Source organism: Theobroma cacao, chromosome 5 (assembly GCF_053813885.1).
Source record: "Theobroma cacao isolate CCN51 chromosome 5, ASM5381388v1, whole genome shotgun sequence".
In the NCBI taxonomy this organism is placed as follows: Eukaryota; Viridiplantae; Streptophyta; class Magnoliopsida; order Malvales; family Malvaceae; genus Theobroma; species Theobroma cacao.
The window spans coordinates 4,757,264-4,778,761 of record NC_142643.1 but is presented as its reverse complement, the minus strand read 5'-3'; the positions used below and the strand labels follow the sequence as shown (position 1 = coordinate 4,778,761).

Here is a 21,498-nt window from a genome sequence, read left to right as displayed (position 1 = left end):
TTTGTTTGATTTAGAACGCAGAATTTCTTGGATTTTGAATCGATGTTTTATTAATGCTTGATTGTAAGGTAAATGGTAGTGTTGAAATTCTGGAATGCGTTTAATGAGATATGAATTGAGATTATGGATTTATGCTAATGTAATGTCTGTTTTTGATTGCCATGTGAAGTACAAATACGTGAACCAACAGGGCTAATGTTCTCTTCCTGACTTCTATTTGGCGTCCAGGTTGCTTAACTTGTTGCAGATCCTTCTCAACTGTGTCATTTTAGGGATGAATTTCTCATAATAAGAAGTTTCATTTTGCTCGATGAGGTTATACTTCATACCTCCCTTTGCCACATCAAATTCTGCGCCACTTTGGCATTGTGACCTGTCCAGTAAGCTCCAGTCAATTTTCTTTTAAACGTTTCATACTTGTTAAGCTTTACAACAATTTTGTATGCATGCATACTTAGATGCTTGAAAATGGTCTGGGCCATCTAGTATGTTAAGAACGTATGCTTCAATTTGTTGCGGGCTTGCTCATTCTAGGAAAAAGCTTTTATCTATTTAGCATTTGACCCATTTTGTTGGAGTTGATTTCTGAAAAATTGCTCAAATTTGAGCATGAAACTAAACAATTACAACCTTGTTAAACAGTATACAGCCCTACACGCCCTTTTTCATAAAGGGTTATACAAATATTTTCACATTTCCTTACAAACCAAGTCAGTATCGTGAAAGATAATTCCGCTGATTTTTGTTCTTCATACATGGTTATTTGGTCAATGTTGACTTGTTTGGATCCTGTTGACTGTGCTATCATTTACTCATCTTCTCCAGCACCCCTACCTTTTCCTCTCGTCAACTTGCTGGCTGGGAAATGCAATCTGGCCATTAGAGGACGTGGTGCTCGTGATTTCTGGTCAAATCCCCTCACACAAACATATCCTGCAAATTATCATCAAAAAGTAGTGAGAAACTAGAGAATTGTTTAGGCGACTTAAATTCTATCATTGACTGAAGATTTGCTCTTTGTTGAGGTATTGGAAGGACTAGGTGGAGCTACAAAAAAAAAAAAAAAAAAAAAAACCAAAGTTTCCAATATATACCTCCTTTTTGACAGAATTTTCCATTTTTGCTTCTGGTGGTCAAAGATTCAAAATTAACATGAATAGAATAGGGCAGGTGTTCTATTGTTGAAGCCTATGTTTGAGATTGTATAGGTAATGCGTGCAGTTTTGGTCAGTCAAAAGTTTGGAATTTATGATGTCTGAGAGCATGCTAATCCAATAGTTCTCCACCACTTAAAATGCTGATTAAGGGTCTAAGATGGAAGTGGATGAGCAAGTTAGTGCATTAGTGATAGCATAAATGATTTTAAGTTACCTACTTGTCATTGTTAATGTTAAACTAAGTTATGAGTTGGTAGATCATGGAAAATATCAAATATGTAAAGGGCATAAATTCTTATCGTAGGAGGATAAAGGCTACAATGTTCCTGAAAGGGGTAGCTTGTGGTTGATGCAATATTGGCAAGGTTGATTGGTTTGATGTGAATTTCTATCTTTCATTAGAATTTGGAGCCAGTTTAATCTCCATTTTTGTCCAGAAATTGGAATGGGGTTATTCGAGCCAGTTTGATTTCCATTTTGGTCCAGAAATTGGAATAGGACTATATTTGCATGATTCTTATTAGTCCCAGTGTTTTTTTTTTTTTTTTTTTGAGATGTTTAAATGGACAACAGGCAAGAGCATGAAGTGCGATAAGCCAACTATGCAAATATCGCTGTGGCTGAGAAATTGGGTACCTCTTATGTTTGCATCCGCGTGACAGTTTCTAGATCTAGGTTTTAGTAAGTGGAGGCTGTGACTGATTCAAAAGTGCTTTGTTCTTTTTTTCCAATAATATGACATCATTAAAATCCATGACAAGGAAATTATCTACTTTTAATATTATTTTTTGCGCGGAGGTCCTTGACAATTGGGTTTAATTCCTTAAAATTTGAGATATTTTTCTTGGAAAATTGAAGTCAACTTAGAAAGTTAAAATGCATGCACTTGGCAAGGTCTCTCAAGCCAAGTGAGGAAAGTGCTGCTATAATCACAATGATATCTTTGCGATGAAATAAAAAGCTAGTAATCCTATGATATAACTTTTTTTTCCATGGGTAAATGTTAATAGTGGATGTGCTGTTCACCCAATTCTCAAGGCCATTATTGTGTCCTTGATGTCCCTGGAGTTAGGAATTCAAAGCTTTTGAGGGGAAGATGAACTATGATATGTTTCTCAAGAATGCAAGGTTTTGGTGTTTCATGTGCATGTAAAAATAAGAACATGGATACTTATGGGTAACTTATCAAATCAATAAAAACAGCATGACAAAAGTTCAAATGGTCGACAATTCTCACCTCTCCAGAAGCAATGTTGAATTCCTTCTGTTGTTAAGCCTAATAGACCAAAAACACAAACAGAATCAGTGTTCGATCTTGCTCCATTTATCAGAACCATCTTCTACTGAAATGTTCTAACCTTTAAATATTGAAGGTATGGAGGTCCCAAAGTAGACCATTCTCCTTGGCAGGTTCCATAACCATTCCCTTGGTACGTCAATTGGGTTTAGACTAGAATCATGGTCAGCAAATACCTGCATAAAAATATTAAATTTCATCTTCATTACTTGCCTGATAAAGATCAAAATGACTACAAAGTATGAAAGGAACTGGTTGAACCTGTATGCTGAACTTACCTCATTAACTTGGAAGTATGTGCCATTTAGGGGAAAGCTCCCTCTCATTGCTGTTCGACAGGGTATCTGTTTATGATAAATAATGTTTTGTTATATTAGTTAGCAAGCATAGGATATTATGAAGTTATATTATTTCATACAATAGTTATGTTTCTTTCTAGTATATATCAAATCCATTTTCTTACTAAAAGTGTTCCCCGAACGATCTGGGATTCTGCTTCTCGGATACTGTTGCAAGAGAAACATGTCATCTCATCACACAATTTTCCATGCTCTTGGGAATTGCACCTTCTTTGAGGTGGTTGAATGGAGTTTGCAGTTTCACCTTGTGTAAGCATTCATGCATTTAGGGAAATCAATCAGGAACTCAAGTAAAACATTTATAAGCTCCTTGCTCATATTATTAAAAATTGCAGAATGTTATCATGTTGTCTCAAGAGGCCTAAAAGGAATTTAGCATAACATGTTAGTAAATGATGTCCATACCTGGTGTCCATATGGCAAGAAGGTACTTGCATGGGTCATCAGGTTCTCGTTTATCCAACTGTAAATTTACCATAGACAACTACTATAAGAAAAACTGAGTTACAGAAATATGAAAAATATTCTTATTTGAATAAAGGTAAAAACAACTAACCTCTTTTAGAAGAGGGTGTGAATCTGGAAGTTCGTAGCTGTAGGATGGATTAAAGGAGTAGGGGACAAAAAAATGAGGCAATTAGTATGAAATGTAAAGATTTCTTGTACCATTTACACTGGACTTTGTGCCATTATCTGGCAGACCTGCTTTATTTATAAATGTTGTTTATCTTTCTTTAGTATGCTTCTTTGCACTATTCATTGATTGCTTCCTATAAGTACTGTGGTATGTATGCATAAATGGCCATTTTAAACGTTTTGGATTTTTGAACAATAGTTTAAAAGAGCTAAAACTTGATTTTTTTTTAAATTATAGTTTAGGCTTGATCTTACATTGATCTAGAACTAGTAATAACAAACTCTTTCACGAAATAGTTAAGTGTGGTTTCTCTATTTTCAAGACCTCAGAGATTTGGAAAGTGCGTACTTACACTTGGTGCTCTGTTCTTAGCCGACTGACATTCTTAAGTTTGGGTGTGGGAATAGATGCAGCATCTGCTGTTAAAGCAACTAAAGCCTTTGACATATCCGCTTCTTGAAGTTCCATGTTATTTTGCATATAATTCTGCAAATTCTGGGTGAACTCTTCCATGTTAAGCTTGATTGTAGGAATTTCATCAGGATCTTCACAGAACATTTCCTCAATGTCAATCTCTGCTACTTGTTTGCACTCAGGTTCTGGGCTTGCTGGCTCTTCAATGATAGGGTCACAGTTATTGACTCCAGATTTTGCTTGTAACTGCAAGTTCCTGTCCGATTGTTCAGTTGGCTGGGGTAGGGGAAGGGCCAGTTGATCAATGATCACAGCATGGTTTTGATCAGATGTTCTGTTTTCAGTTGCACTGACAATGCTTTTCTCCTCTGGCCCTGGCAGGGCAAGCCTTGCACTGCATTAATATGGTTTATTAGTAAGTCAATTTATCAACTTGTCATCTTTGTACATGTCTCATGAAATGATTTTGGGATATCCCTAAATGATCACTGCTATTCTCTATTATCTGCCGAACATGCTTAATGAAATAAATGTGTTGACAATTGTCCTATTGATGGAAATGCTGCTACCATATCTGCTGTTTCTGTCAAATTCTTATCTCTGTATGGTGACTTGATATCTTGATCTACTTGTAGATTCAGGTGATTGTTTGCTTTTCTAGGGATTGATGTTTCACCTGAACTTTAGGATGAGTGTACAAATGCTTGTAAATGGTTGTGGACGTGTACAAATTGGTCTTGTTTCACTTGCAGTACATTTGAAAAGTTAAAAATTGAATATTTCATAAGCAAACCTTGCAAATGCACTGGCAAAATGTCTGCATTCTCCCCTCATTGGACATGCATTACAGTTTGGTTTGCTTTTTGTACAGAAAACCTGCATAAACCTCAGAGAATGTTCCCCTGTCAGTCTTAGCTTCTTGTTAGTCAGCAAAGGAAGTAAGTGTCTCACTTTAAATATGTACACAGCTCACCTTTCCAAATGTGATCATCTGATAATGTAGCTCATACCTGTTCAATAGATAGTTCAATGAATTAGCAAACATATAAGAAATTTGTTTTGCTTTTTGGAATAAATGCATCTGCTTGAGTCTGGGTATTAAAGTGAAGTGGATCTTTACAATGTTCTTTGATTGAGCTTGCATAGTCGGGGCCATAGATATTTTTGAATGGATTCCAGGATGGGGTACCTAAGTAGGCAGAACATAATTAGCAGCTTTCTTCTTAAATATATTGTTTGTATCTGTATCTGTTGCTTGATAATTCATAACGCTCACAGCTCTAGGAGATGCAACTGAAGGGACTCTGGCAGTGGCTGAAGGGGGACCCATCCCAATCTTACGGCTATTCGTCCAACGTTTGTGTCAACCTGTCATGAAAATATGGAAGTTGAGTTCTGCTTTGTCTGCAATGGTTATTTATCCAATTAATTAACTTACTGGAAAAGCGAGATGGTGAAGTGTCAGAAGCCGCACACACTCCACACTTTTAAGCCCCAGTCCTCTTATACTTAGCAGGTACTCTCTACAGCAAGGAATAATGTTTAAGCTGCACTGCCTTTTTTTTTATTAGGAATATAAAAGGTTAAGTAATTTCTTTATCTTAGATTTGCATACTAATATGATACATGCTGAAAATGGTGTCCTTTGCTTACTTTGCTTTGTCTGGTGGAACATCCCTCAACCACTCCAGGTCAATGCTTCCATGATCTCTAACCAGTCGGTTAAGGAAATCCTGTGTGCAACCCATTTACAATTAGTTGTTATGCAGTAAGCTTAGTGGAAAATTCAGTGAACTTCATCCTACAATGATATACATCTACCTTTATTCGCTCAGCGAGCATGTTATTCATCCCTCGTTCCTTAATTGTCTTAGCAATCTCATTAACATCTGCACTTCTCACTGCTTCCCAGTCTAGTGAGTCCATTGTCTTCTCTGTTCTTTCTCTTTTTCTCCCATTGGCTTCTGCCTGTTTTCTTAAACTATCCCACTCAAAATCATCTTTTTTGTCTTTCTTGGCCTTTCTGCCTTTTGATTTTAAAGTGCCGGCATTCATCCCATTGAGCTCCTTATCAGCTGAAGAGTCGCGTGTGTACAAGTTTGACTCTTGCATTTTCTGTTGTGGGCTCCTTTGATTATCAAATGCGGAAGTGCTTTCTGTAATATCTAGGATTTCTTCAGAATGTTTTGACACATTTAGATGGCCCAACATTTCTTTGTTTTGTGTAGGTGATTCAACAAGATTTCGAGGATCCTGAAGCAGCCCCATTTGACAGTGGGGATCTGTCATCTCATCTTGTTGAATGTTGTTGCTTGATTGATTATTTCCACTGGATGATTGTAGGGCCACCTGCACACACATAGTGGAGTCATTTTGATCCACTGTTTGACATGCAGATTCTTCTGTTGAGGGACTTTGTCCTTTCATGACGTTTTCATCTTTGGTCTTAGAAGCCTCGGAGGATCTTGTTTCTTCTTTGAACATCTTAAGGTGTTCAATTTCTCTTACTTCTGAGTTTAGAGTAAGATGTGGATGATAATTAGCAGATGGGATGGCTTCTCCAGTGAAGCTTTTAGGACCTGAATTATCCCAGTTTTCTCTTTGGTCATTATGGAATTGGCTTCTTTCGACCTTTGAGTTCTCACTAGTTGACATATTTTGATGACCATAAACTTCATGCAGCCTGGCAGAGTCAACCATCTGTAAAAGCTGTACAAAAGAAGTAGAGCTATTCAAGATGTCTAGAATAGGCTGCTTAGTCTGATCAACCCCTTCTGAGTTGCTCTCTGAGCATGATCCTGTTCTTTCAGTAGTTTGAACCAATGAAAGATCCACAGAGTTTTCAGATGAAACCACAGAATTTTGAGATGAGAGGACATCATTTGTCTCATCATCTCCTTTGAAGCATTCAGTTCCACTCCCAACAATTTCCATGTTTGATCTGTTTAAAGTGGAGTCACAATATGTATTTAAACCACTTCCAGAAGAATTTAACAGCTTGCACTTTGATTCATTTGTTGAGCTTACAGTAGCGGTACTACCAGAAAATTCCTTACTGTTGACAACCTCTTTTTCTGCAGAGTGCCCAGAGCCGTTAACAGTCATTGAACTTTGGTCACCAACTGGTTGCGTTGATGTCTTTGTGTCCCATTTTATAGTGTCTTCTGGCTGCAAGATATAGAATTCTGCTCCATTGAGTAAGCTTGTCTCCTCTTGATGATAGGACTCTTTGTTGCTCTTTGATTTGAGAGGAAAATGAGCAGCAAGAGACATAAATGCAGAACTGCCAAAAGTTGAAGAGACATTAAAATATTTCCTGTCTACTGTTTGTGTAATTAAATGTTCTTAGGATCTTTAGCTCACCTAGAAAGATGGTCAGAGACATTCTGAGTAAGAAAGACTCCAATTACTGAGTCCACGACTGATCCTTTCCATGGAGAGAAACGTCTATCCCCTGCAGAAATGATATTGTACTCTTGTGAAGGAAATAATGAGAATACTTCAAAAAAAAAAAAAAAAGACTATGCGTTCTACTTTATGAACACGTAACAAGTTACCTTAACTAATGGAGTTAGATGTCATGGAAGATTTCATTTCGAAATATGTTTATGCAATTTATGTTTTTATAGAGAAATTTCCTTCTTTTCTCCCTTGGTTCCCATTTTCTGATCACCTGTCTGTATAAAGTAGAATTTTTCTCTCCCCATTTGCATAGGCATTGATAGGTGGGATGGACATGTTAATAGTGCCTTTTAGTGCAATAGTCTTTAATAAAACTTCATATCACAGTATGATAAATACAATTATTCAATAAAATAATATATGTAATTAAAGATTCTTGAGCAAATGCTTGTAAAACAATTCATCTAGAGTGTTATTAAGGAAAATCTGTGAAAATTATACAATACCTTGTACAAGGTGCATGCGTGCTATAAATGAGTCTGCACGTCCACGGAATACTCTCCTTTCTTCCTCCCACCATTTTGCCTTCTCTTCGTCAGTTCCATCAATACCCTCACTATTGATATTTTCCAAGAGAAGCTTCCATACTCTATTTGTTTCTTCATCCAGGTCAACCTTAGGCCGTGGGCGTCGTTTCTTGATAGGACCAAATGGTACAATGGTTCCGTCTCTATAAAGAACAAGTGCATTGTGCTCTTCGTATCTCATATTATAGGGGACAACTGCAGTCTGCTCTTGATATGCAATAAGGAGACCTTGCCTGTTGATGTCTAAATGGTTGAATTGTTCAACAAGTGCATCAATAGAAAACATCTTTTTCCATATTACCTCTGGAGGGGCACCTGCATCAAGTTGATTATATGAGTTAAGAGGATCTGTTTGGCAGATTTGGTAGATTACTCAAAGATTTAAAGAGTGCTTGGCCAGATGAAGTTAGTACTTTCTGGAAATACCTAATAATTTGGCAGAAAATTGGTTTTGGTTGGATGTGATAAGTTTATTGTGCATTTGTGCTTCACTAGTACTGGAGCATGCTGAATTTACAAGGCAGTTTCTCTTCTTTGTTCGCTTCTTTTTTGCCAATTTTGCTTGCATCTCTGTGACAAGGACTTCTATGCTTGTATGAGGTCTGTCTGAGTTCCCAACTTCCTGCATGTCATAATCCACAGGTGATTGACTGCTGCAGCATTCTGGGTGCCTTTTACATTGTGCAATTCCATTGAGCGAAGCCAAGTCTCGAACCCTTGTGGCTCCTCTGGTTCTCTTTTTCTTTAGACCATCTGTCTGACTTAAAGCCATGATGCAATTAAAAGTTGGTGATACTTCCATAGAAAATTTTCTTCCTGCCTCTTGAATTTTTGCTGGAACTCCACTAGAAGTAAATTGATGGGGATTTACTTGAATATTATCTACTGGACATGCTTCTGCTGCCACAAGACTTTTTGCAGCCGTGATGGACGATGATGTGCTAGAAGTGGCAGAATTTTGTCCCTTCTCAGTTCTCTTTCTCCTGTGAATATTTGAAAATTGCATTCCTGGAATCATCTGGTATATGCATAAATTGTTATAGTGACTCCCATATGATATCACAGTACTGCTGTCTGCTTGTTGAGTAGCACTGGAATTGTTTGTCTTCAATTCACTTGCTTGTCCTCTCTCCAATACTGAGCTACTGCTGCAGTTGGAGTTATTTGGGCTTCTTGCTGGCAACTGATCATCGGACTGTAATACTGTTTGTCCATTTTTTCTCAGTCCATCATAAGCAGTGGCTTGATCTTTTCCTTTCATATTATTTAGCTTCTGGGAATGGGTATGTCGTCTTCTACGTGGGGGATTATTCTTGGTCAGAAGTGGTGTGCCTGGTGCTTGATCTTCAGGCAAAGATATGTAATCTTTCAGTTCATAGGCAATGCCTGTTTGTGTGTTTTCCACTGCCACTTCAATTCCACCACAAATCTGCATTGTTGATTTTGATTGACTTCCACCTTTCCCAAGGTTTTCTGTCCCTGAACTTGAATTTAAATTGCAGGCTGACTTGCATGCATAGCTTTCACCTTTTTCTTGTCCTTCCATGTCAAAATCTAACACCCTTCTGCATGATTTCTTGTTATGCTTGAGTGTTTCTGGATGAGTAGCCCCCTCTCCAATTTCTTCTTCTGTGGGAATCATTGAGTTTTTGTCGAGTCCCTTTCTTCGCACGTACTTCCTCTTGCGTGTTGAATTCTCTCCATTTGCTTCTCCTGGGGAGATTGATGTGTCTTTGTTTAGTCTATTCTTTCGTACATATTTCCTCTTACCAGTTGGGTTTTCTTGAGAACCACTGGGCTTTGGAGTCACTGGCTTGCTGATCTTTCTAGGTTTACCCTCTGTAATTACCTTGGGCCTGTGCTTTTTCCTCCTTTGTTTCTGCTGTGGTGTTCTGTCTAGGTCTACAAGATTGCTACCTCCATTGTCAGGATTCTGAATTTCCTTGGTTGGTATGGCAGCCAAAGATGACTCTGTAACAGGCTTTTGCAGCTCTTTACTGCATTGACTTCCATTCACATCAACTCTAGCAGCAGCCAGTTCATTTGCCTGCTCCTCTCTTTGCTCAGTTGTTTTGTTCTCTATGTATAAATTTTCTATTTCTAAATCCTCATTCCTTTCTGCTCGTGTTGCCTTATCTGGTGTGATAGGGGCAAAGCCAGAGATGCTCATGTAAGAGTGTACATCCATTGCCTTAACAGGCAGATTAAGATCATAATTTTGGGGAGGAATGACATCTGTAAACACTATAAGTAAGTTTCGCCTCATTCATGTGATTAAACTACAAAATTTTGAACTTTCAACATTAATAACAGATGAGATAGTTAATGGAGATATTCTCTCAAGAAGAAAATAGTTGCAGGGATAGTATGCTTTCCCATTTGATTTTGTTTTTAGTTGTCAGTAACGTAAAGAGAGAACTTACATGCTCTGAATTGCAGCAGAGGTTACTCTAAATAAAATAAGGGTACCAGTGCTGGAAACAGGAAGGGAACAGTTAAGATTTGTTGGGCTGCTTGTTAGTCTGTTTTATTACTGGTGTCTTAATATTAACATTTCCATTTTTCTTCCTTAACCTTCATCTAAGTTTCTTACACAATTTCTTAATTTGTCATTAATACTAATTTTAAGACTCTCTCTCTCTCTCTCTCTCTCTCTCTCACACACACACACACACACACGTTGAAACTAGACTCTATAATGGAAATATAGATAGCTTTACTTCAATGAACAGTAAAGGTTAAACTTACGCTTACCTTGATGCTTTTTTGGGGTGCAATTGCCATCGATCCATATGTTTTGTTGAGCTGATAAATTTACATCCACAGGTAAGAGCCCTGCAGAGCTGCATTCCGCATGGTGTCTATTAATCCCCTCCGATGCTGCACTCATGGATGCAGCTGAGGCTGCATTTGCAAGAGCCAAAAGATCTGCGAAAGGGACATTGCTGAGTTCGGTGAGGTCCAGGGAACATTGCCTCTGCCCATAGCTATCACCTGAAATGCAGGTACTCCCAACTAAAGCTGCCTTCAAGTTATTAACGCCACCATTTACTTCTGTGCAACTGGCTGAATGAGAACATGCAAATACTCCATCAGCTTGAGATTCCTGAGTAAAACCAGAAGAACAACTTTCTGACCCTATACAGTTTGCTCGGGATATATGGTTTCCCTGCCTGCCAACATGGATCACTGGTGGTTTTGGGAGAATAGGCCTAAAAGGGGTTGCTGGAACCCATGGACTCTGGAATTCAAACTGTTCTTGACCCTGTTCGCTCATACTTTTTGCTCAGTTTCAGATTCCTCGCTAAAAGTTTCAGCTCGATTCTCTCACTCGCGAGATAAAAATCCGCAGATCCTTTAGCAGTCTTCATATCAACAGCATGTGGTTGCCTGAAATTTGCTTATTGAGGTAATTCTCCTTTACTGTGAACCTCATTTTATTGAAGCTATCCTGCCGGGTAAAGAAAAAAAATGTCAGCATCCTGATGCCCAGAAACTTAAAGAGGTTATAGCTAAAACAGGCAGAGACAGAACTATCCTGTTTGAGGTTAAGCAGTACCTCTGGAAACCCAGAATTCCTGATTCCCTAAAAATGCTCCAAAAACAGAACAGCCCCTTCAACTGATAGATCTCTCACAGACCACCCTCAGCCTGCCATTCCATGGTAAACACAGTGATGAGCTAGGCAAAAAAAACTTGTAGAATTTGAGAGGGTGTATCTTTCATTTATTATACTTGGTATTAAATTTGTCTGATGGATAAAAGATAGCAACAACAGAAACAAAAGAAAATCTCAACAGATTCTCCCAGTAATCTCCATAGATAATGCCACTTTATTTTCTGTTGCTGGATTATATTAACTCGCGGAAAAAAAATATTCAAAAAAAAATTAAAAAAAAAACTTCAAAACCTAAGAATTACCAGAGAAACGAGTCAATGCTGAAGATCTGATTCAATTACTTGAATCCCAAGGAAATGAAACTGGTCACTCTTATAAGTGAGAAAATAGGGGAAAAAAAACCAAAAACAAAGATCAGCTCATATATGTTATAAGTACATGTTAGCTTCGAAACTGAAAACTCCTTTCCCGGTAAGCAATTTAGCTTTAATATTTGTAAAAATAAAACAATAAAATAATATTAATATGTAATCTTTTGGTCTTGTTTGTAATGTTTATATTCAATACAAGATTTGAACTAATTAAAACGCAAGTTTTCATGGGAATTAAGAAGTAAAGAGGGGCAAACTTGACCTATTATGGTGGCCGATGACCAAGGCGTGTGAAGCGTCGAGGCAGGACCCAAACACGTGACCAAACTAAAAATCAAAGAAACGTACGTGGCGAGTGGGTCTTGACACTTGGCACGTGAGAGCGTGTCAAAAGTCAATATTGGCATAAGGGTTGGTTTAGAGGCCGTCAATGCCTCCGTTAAGGCTGGCGATGCCATCGAGGGGTTTTAGGCTTTTAGTTTTTCTGTGGCAGTTTGCCGATATTGTCGCTGATTTCCAAGTCCTTTTAGGTCGGGTCCTCGATGACGCCGTTAGTGGTCCCCTCTTTGGTGGTGCAAAGGTGCACGCTTTACTAATTGTAGGTTGGTGATGTTAAATGTGATTTGCTGCATATGTTTTTGGTTCTTATCCGATCGGGAGAGGGGGGTGGGGGGAATTTTATAATGGCGATGATGTAAATTTTTCCTTTTTGTTGATAAAATTCACGTGTGTAATGTTTTTGAAATTTTTTCATTTAAAATTTTGCATGATTCATATAAAATAAACGTGAATACAAATACCTATTATAATTAATAATTTGATATTCGATTAGTATTACGGCTGTTAGTGATTTCAACGGTTATAACTGTCATGGATTCATTAGAAAAAATATTTAATTTTATTATATTTAAATAAAAAAGATACGCACGTGCATATACACATATTTTTATGTAATAATTTGATTTCGAAGGTTGGAAAAGACATGTGCTTTTCTAAACACAGACAAAAAAGTTTCTAGTCTATTTACTTATCATATATCCAAGTAGGTTTATGTTTGACTTTTAAGACTACTGTAGGATTTGTATAGGGATTTTGTATTTTAAATGGTAATATATATTTTGTTTTTTATACATAAACATTAATTTTAAAAGTTGTAAAAGTCGGGGGTTTATCAGAAGTTAATATTTTAATAAAGGTAATATTGGAAAAGTCGTTTTTCATTTGAAGATATTTTGAAAAATTTCAAAATAGTAAGATAAAAATTCAATTTGAAAGTGAGTCTTCAAAATTTTTTTAAGATTTATAATTTCATTTTTTTTTTTGTACATATGAAAAGTTTAAAGGTGGAAGGGATTTCAATTTTGAACTTCACTCTCAAAGCTAAGAGTTATTGTTTAGTTAAGTTTTATTTGATACACTTCTAAAATATTCTTGTAGTTCAACTAGAAAGATTTTTGGAAATGGTCTGTTGCTATTTTTGTCATTATTTAAATTTTCAAAGTAAGTGAGTTTTGATATAAAATAAATCGTACGTAATGTTTTGATTTTCTCATCTAAGAAAATGCATGAATGTTTGAGGAGATTCTTTTTTATTCTTATTTTATCTTTAGTTAGATTTTCATTTTGGCAACCATGAACCCTTTAGAGCAGGAAATTGTCATACAAGGCTTTAGTTCTACTTCCATCTTGTCAACGCTACCAGAGACACTAATTAAGCGGATCAGTAAAAGTAGGCGTTGTTCGTTGGCTTTCTTTAAGGCATGGTCCTTCCATTTGCAGCTTTAACTGAAGTGAATAAAATTGTTCTATGTGAACTGTCTAAGGTAATCTAGTAAGGAAGCCTAGAAGATGAGATATACTCAGATCATTATAAACTGAAATTTCTTTCTCCCAGTTTTTTAACTAAATCAAATAAAAAAAAATAAAACTTGAAGATGGGTAAACAGTACTTATATTTACTTAACAAGAATCCAGATTTGACAGTTTTAAGCGAAGTGGCAGTGACACGTCAGCGAATCTTTTTGGCGTAAAAGAAACTTGATGGAACCGTTCGTTCCATTCGGCGTTGTAACTCTTGAACACTCTCTCCTAACCTTTTCCTTCTTTTAGTGACCGTACCATTAGCAAACTGTCGGTCACCGCCACCGTCTCGTGACTCTCGAGCCCATTTGGGGGAATCTTATTATCTCACCTCTTTTGGCGTTCTCTGTCTGTTCTGTTTCTCGACTTTGCTATTCTCACCGCCTCCTCACCTTATCTGTTCGTGCTTTTCATCTCTAGTTCTGACACGTGGAATTTACCGTCTTTACCCGATGAGGTTTATTGGCTTGACTACCCAAGAGATCTGCACTGTAGCTTCGTAATAGTGGATGGAGGGACCCGTCAACTATGTCATGCAAAAGCCAGTGTCTATGTCATCGATCGACTTTTACATCTAGGGACGAGTGTTGTACTTTTTTTCTCTCATATTCAGTACAACTGTACAAGAGTAAACAAATGTGTCTGAAAAGAAGTTGAGTGGTTCGGGTTTGTTGACCTGAAAAAATTTCACTGGCCCGAAGTGATTAGCATGCATTGGTCATTTGTGAGGTGTACTTTTTGTGCCACTTGAGATCTAAGTTTAGTTTTTGAACCAGCAAAGGAACAGGGTTCTTTGTTCAATTTTAGCTCTGCTTGTAGGTGAATAAGTTCTTGGCTTGGGACCTTTTAATCTTGGATGAAAGTAGCTCACCCCGTTGTTGGGAGTAACCAGTCACCAAGAAAATACTTTGAAAGTACTTTCAAAAATAGCTTCTTCTTTTTTTTTTATCGAAACTCGAGGTTAGGTTTGAATGTTCATTTTTATTTATACTTGTTACAGTTATAAAGATTCCAGATATTTCCTTGATTTCGAAACATTGTCAGAAAAAGTACAAGTTTTTGAATCATGTTTATTGAAGTGGTGACAATCTTAAACAGTTAAATTGAAAGTATTTTGAATATATAAATATAATAAAAATCTTTTTATTTAAGTTAAATACTCAAATAAATTTTCGAATTATAGTAAGAAAGTCAATTTAGTTTATATTCTTTTATTGCATTCAAATAAATTTTTAAATTTTTATTTTAAGTCAAATAAGGCTTTCTCATTAATTGTTGATTAACTTCTATTAGTTAATTATATAATTAATAATTTTTTATGTCATGTTATTTACTACGCAACATGTTGACGTGTCATCTTGATGACACTAATGTCATGTAACAGATGACATGTCATTAAAAATTACTGACTTGAAATTTGATTTTTTCTTTTTCAAATGTTCAAAAATTATTGATTAGGGATTTGAAATAAAAATTAAAAAAAAAAACTTAATTGTTTTAAATTCATTATCATTTTTTTTATAATTAATTACTATCTTCTTAATTGAAGTCATCATTCTTAACAAAAAAAACATAATCTAACTTTTCCGGTTTGATTGAAGCTATTGGTGCTTGAGTAAAAGTTAGTGTAGAGAAATCCGAGAATACCTAAAAATGATTTTGAGAAGAGAAAGAGTATAAATAGGATACACAATATTATAATACTGAAACTAATAAAAACACACAATGTTGTTCCATATATAATAAAAGAAAGTCAAATCTTTATCTTCTCTCTCCCTAAAATTTGTTAAGGAAATCTGATGCTCTTCTCTTTCTAAAATTTGTAAAAAAAAAAAAGTCAAATCTTTCTTTTCTCTTCTCTTGAATCTGTAAAGGAAATTCGATGTTCTTCTTTTTCCTAAAATTTATAAAGAAAATCTAATAGTGTTGAATTTTATTTACTAACAATAATAGATTTTTTACCCATATCTTTTATAATTTTTGAAAATTTAAGATTACCCAAAGAACAATTTTTAGAAGAAGAATAAGGATTTGCAAACAAAGAGAGGATATTTTGACTACAAGATACGTCAGGTTTAGAGATTGTTGAAGAAAGTGAAAGTTTTTTTTGTTAGGAAAGATGATTTCAATTATGAAGATAGTAATCAATTAAGAAATGATGATAATCAGTTTGAAGCAATTAGTTTTTTTTATTTTTTGTTTTAAATCTTTAACAAATAATTTTTAAACATTTGAACGGGTAAAAAAAAATTAATTCCTAATCAACAAATTTTAATGCCACGTCATTTACGACATGGCATTGATGTCATCAATATGACATGTCATGAGAAAAATGACGTGACATTGACTAATTTTCTTTACTCAACAGTTAATGTGAAAGATTTATTTGACCAAAAATAAAAATTTAAGAGTTTATTTAAACGTAATAAAAAGATAAAAGTTAAATTGACTTTTTTAGTATTGTTCGAAGGCTTATTTGCATATTTAGCCTTTTATTTATTATTAATGAAATTTATGTTAAATGTTTGTCTCAAAAAATTCAATATGATACTAAAGCAGATGTTGTCTTTATTCATTAGCGTCCATCTGTTTTCCTTTTGTTGATTCATATCACGTAATAAATTTGTGATCCTTACATCTAAAAGGAAATATTAAAGTGATGAAAATTACACATTTGTTAAATTGAAAGTATTTCGAACATCTGGATATAATAAAAATCTCTTCATCTATTATTAATTAATTTTAAATTAGATAAAAATTTAATAATATTTATCTTATCTTCATTTAACAATATATTAACGAATTTTTATAACAAGTCAATGATGATAATGAATGTTACATTTGTTTGTTCTGTTTTAATATAAAAAATAATATATGAATTGTGATAATGAGAAAATATAAGCATATTTTATGTTCACTTTAAGTATTTTAAAAAGGATTATAAGGTTTTATGTTTTCTTTTTGGAAAAAAGTTAATTGATCCATGGCATGAAATGATGATGTACATCAAAGTTAGTGATGCCAATTCATTATGACAATGACACGCTGGGTTTGAAAGGACTTTTTTTTTTCTTCTTTTATATTAATATGAAGTTGAAGGGGAGAGATAATTTTAAATCTTGAACCTTAATCATTCCAAAGTAATATCTAGTAATCTAAGTAAATTGGTTGTTACATTAAGAAGTACATAAAATTAATATTTTATATTTATAAAAATTATTATTTTGATCCGTTACTTTACCAAAAGTATGCTTAAGGTATCGTTCAAATTTTAACTTTAAGAAAATGTAAATCTACCTTGCTCAGGTCAAGTCTACCGCATATTCTAATCAGTAATTCGGGATCATCTATGAAGAAAAGGAGCGACAAAAGAATTCAGACAAATCATTACAATCATTCAAAAAACAGAAAATACTTAATTATTATTGACCATTTTGAATTTTCCTGAAGGGGCAGTGTGGATTTGCACAAAGAAACATCGGATGGCATTAAATGCTTAAAGATTTTACCGCGTTGATTTGACATAAAATAATATCTTTTTGTGTCAACTGAAGGCATCATGTCAAAATCATTGGTTGACACATGAGTGTCGTATGGAGCACTGAAAGGAGTCTAGATTAATTAAATGAAGGTTTAATATGAACAAACAAAAGAGTAAATTATCAGTTTAGGTATTTAATTTTTCAAAATTTTTATTTTGATCATTATTTTTTAAAATTAATAATTTAATTATCAATATTTTTATATATTATTTTTATTATTAATTAAGTCATTGAAGGATAACGGATTTGAGCAAAGTGAGGTGAATATTCACCTTACTGTATTAGCTATATTAGGATATTTCCAATTAATGCTTACTTTGAATTATCCTAAAATAGTAAGGTGAATATTCGATTTGAGAAAAAAATATAATATTAATAGTTTTAGAGAGGGTTGAGTTAAAAAAAAAAGAATTTAGAGAGATCACGTTCTTGTGTGTGCATATATATATATTGCTAATTTCATGATTTTATTTTGAATTATATGAGATTTTAAAATGATATACTTGAAAGACATATATAAATGATATTCTGGCACTAAAGACAATAATCACATGATAGATGGGCAAGTCATATCAACAATGGCAATGCTTTGACATTCTTTCGATATCTCATGTATTGAAGTATGCACATATTTGAGCTAATATGTAGTTGCTTGTTACATAAACAAGTTCACTTAACATGATCCACCATGAGATTCCATTCGATATTTCACTTAAGTCTATGGGTGCAAATTTTCATATGATAGTTGTTTAAGTTATCCTTAAACTTAAGATCATTAGATTGCTTATAAGTGGAATGCTATGATTTGATAATGTCTTATGTTATCCTAACCAAGGATGCTCAATAAGGTGAATATTAAGAATAACATGAAGCATATGGAGGCAAATAAATAATCAACATAAGACTCATTACCCTAAGAGCATGCTTGGTTGGGGGGAATGGAATAGCCATTCCTCCTCTATTCTCATTCTTGAGATAAAGTTACATTTGGTTCAATAGAATGGCTATTCTTCAGAATAACCATTCCAAGAGAAGCTTGAATAGCCATTACCAAGGTCTCCCTTGGTAATAGCTATTCCAAATTGTTGGGAATAAGAAAAAAAATTGATTAGACAAATATACCCTTTTACAATTTAAAAAATTACTTTATAAAAAATACTAAACTTATTTTTTTCTCTCTTTTCCTCACTTCTCTCTCTAAAGCACAAAAGACACAAAATTTTTTACTTCATTTTCAAAAAAAGGGAAATGAAAATATTTAAATATTATTTAAAATATTAATATTATTTCACTATAATAAATATTATAAAGCATATTACTTAATATTATTATTTGAATATAATAAATGTAACAAAGAATATTATTTAGTATTATTTAAATTTAATGAAGAATATATTTTATCTTTTAATATTAAATATTATTTAATTATAATAAAAGGTTTAATTATCTTCTAATACAAAATATTATTAAATTATAATAAAAATATATTTGATTTTTGGTGAAAATATTATTTAATTATAGTAAAAGTTATTTTGATTTTATTGCTCAGAATATTTTTATCTTTTAACAAAATAAATTCTTTAATTTTAATAAAGAATATTTATTTCTCATCATAGGTTTTTTTTGTTTTTTAATTAAAAAATCTTTAAATTTTAATAAAGGGTATTTTTATCATTTATCCATTATTGCTTAACCATTCTTAAAATTATTCCTGCCAACCAAATAATGGAATAAGTAATAATAGCAATTTCTATCCTATTTCATTCTCATGAACCAATCTACATAATAGTTATTCTTCCTCTATTCTATTCCTTTGGAATGTCTATTCTATTCCTATTCTATTTTTTTCTAGTGAACCAAGCATGCCATAAGTGATACAAAGGGAATATCTCATCGCATATTGACATGTTTAACTTAAGGGAGTTCTTGGTCAAAACAAAATGAGGACTCAGAAAATGAATACTTTGAATATCATTAAAAGAGTTAATTACTAGCATCAAGAGCTAACATGGTAATGTCGTATACAAAGTAAACACTGACCATGTTCTATGTCTTATTGTGATATTAATGAAAGGATCTTAATTACATGGCAAGATTGTGCATTAAAGGGTTTAGTTAAACCACATTAACTCTTTTAACATTTGAGTGACCATGACACATTGTTAGATGTCAATCTTGACATTTTTAGGTGAATTTGGAATTCGATGATGAATCTTAAAGAGTTTGATTCATCTATTTGATTTGGCTTAAGACTATAACTTATATTTATTACCAACATATTAAAAACCTAATAGGTCATATATGTTAAGAATGACAAAGAGGTTTGGATCCAATGATTTAATTGAAAGAGTTTTATTAATTGGGACAATATTAATATTAGCATCAAAGTTATGTTAAACCTACTAGGGTTAGGATTGCTTATGTTGCATGTGAAATACACAAGGTTTTAAAAGGCAAACAAGAAAAAAAGAAAAAAAAAAGTGAGAGAAAATGAATCAACACAATACCTTAACCTTGGATATCAGCTTACCTTTTCAAACCCTAGAAATTGACAAAGTCTTTTTTTCTTTTCTTTTCTTAACTATCAACAATCCTTTAAGAAGAGGAATCAGCACAATACCTTAAACCTTAAATATCAACCTACCTTTTCAAACCCTAAAAATTGACAGGGTATTTTCTTCCTCTTTTTTCTTGACTATCAACAATCCTTTTAGAAGTAAGAATATCAAGAGCTTCTCACCCTAGCTAGCATTAGGCATTATTGGCATAAGAAACCCCTTAGTCTTTCGTAAAATTTTTTAAGTCAAAGTACTTTATACGTGTTGGTATAAGCTCTACAAGCCAATTTGTTTTTATATGGGAATCACAATTTGAGATATTCATGTATGACATTTTGTTATTTATAACAACATTGAGGTAGTTCTTTATCTACAAGTTTGTAATTTAATTACTATTTATACTTATGTAGATAAAGCCCAAGGAACTATATATGCCTTGTAAATGAATTGATTGTGATACAATTATAAGATCTTTATACATCAAAGCATTGTTTCTAAAAGTTCTTAATCATTGTATTATTGAAACGAGACATCAATAATGCTCAAAGATTGACACGTGCTATGTTCTTTACTTGTGAAGTAAGCAACTGCTCTCATAAATTGAAATATAGAGATACTTGAAACTAGTATGTGAGTGCTTGCCATGGAAGAGCAAGTTCATTAAATATGACTTGACAAGAGAAATGCATTTGGTATCTCACTCTAGTGTCTATGCAATTTTTCTCATATATCAGTAATGTAACTACTCTTTAGACTTAAGACACTAGATTGTCTTATATGTGGAGTACTATGCTTTGATTTCATTCCTACGAGTCCTACCAAGAATGCCAAATCAGGATGCCTTTAAGTATAATATAAAACATATGAAGAGATAGAAATCATCACCCTAAGTGATTCGAGGGGAAATATCATATTAGTTCTTGGTTGATATTAACTTAATCAAATCCTTGGCTAAGGTGATTGAAAGATTATGAAATAAGTTTTATAAGTCTCTATAAAGCTAATGATTTAACTACAAGAACAAATATGAAGGTAAATAAGAGAAGACATTGCACCAAACTCTTATCATCTCTAAGATATATGATGAGGAAATGAATTATACTAATAAACTATACACTGAAAAATTATTAAAGAACCCTTTGACTCTTTTAACAATTAAGTGGCAATGATACATTGCTAGATGTCAATCTTGGTTTATAGAATTAAATTGATTAATTTAATATGAATTGGATTTATTTAAATTAATCAATAAAGATTAATAATTCAATGTCATTGCCAACATGTTAAGAATTTAATGAGTCACACACATAAAGTTGTATTATGGATTAAACTAAGCATGTGACGATTTAAGTTGGACTTAAATCATAAACTAGTTTAATTAGCTAATAAAAACTTAATTAAAATGGTTTAATTAAGCACTAAGGTCAATATTATAAAAAGTTATAATATTGAGGACTTATTAGCAAACTTAGTAAGTTAATTAACTTAGGTCTAAAGTCATCTTTTCTACCACTTCTAATTATTAGTTTTAGTTTTAAAGAAAACTAATACAACTTTCTCTAGTGTCGCCATCCCTTGTGAGAGCCTTTTGAAAGAGTTTCTTGTGTAATTTGACTGGAGACTGAGAGAGGAAGAGAATGACAATTTGTTGTCCACTTTGCTTACACAAAGGCATGGTTGGAAGTTCCCACATCG

The 21,498-nt window shown here is 33.7% G+C and overlaps 1 protein-coding gene across 1 annotated transcript; it reads right to left on the bottom strand.

Annotated features, from left to right (window-relative positions):
• Positions 1–528: 528 nt before the first annotated feature.
• On the bottom strand, positions 529–11,967 carry DML1 (demeter-like 1). Its single transcript, XM_088806282.1, has 21 exons — positions 11,775–11,967; positions 11,413–11,504; positions 10,608–11,304; positions 8,280–10,088; positions 7,773–8,168; positions 7,228–7,318; positions 5,686–7,147; positions 5,518–5,597; positions 5,303–5,387; positions 5,141–5,232; positions 4,985–5,053; positions 4,838–4,874; positions 4,658–4,740; positions 3,803–4,258; positions 3,370–3,406; positions 3,219–3,276; positions 2,918–3,057; positions 2,733–2,798; positions 2,516–2,630; positions 2,395–2,433; positions 529–933 (listed from the first exon to the last, which is right to left on the bottom strand). Exons 3-21 carry the CDS (start codon positions 11,128–11,130, stop codon positions 809–811), a joined length of 5,763 nt encoding a protein of 1,920 aa, XP_088662408.1. The 5' UTR covers positions 11,131–11,304; positions 11,413–11,504; positions 11,775–11,967; the 3' UTR covers positions 529–808.
• Between the last annotated feature and the right edge of the window lie 9,531 nt (positions 11,968–21,498).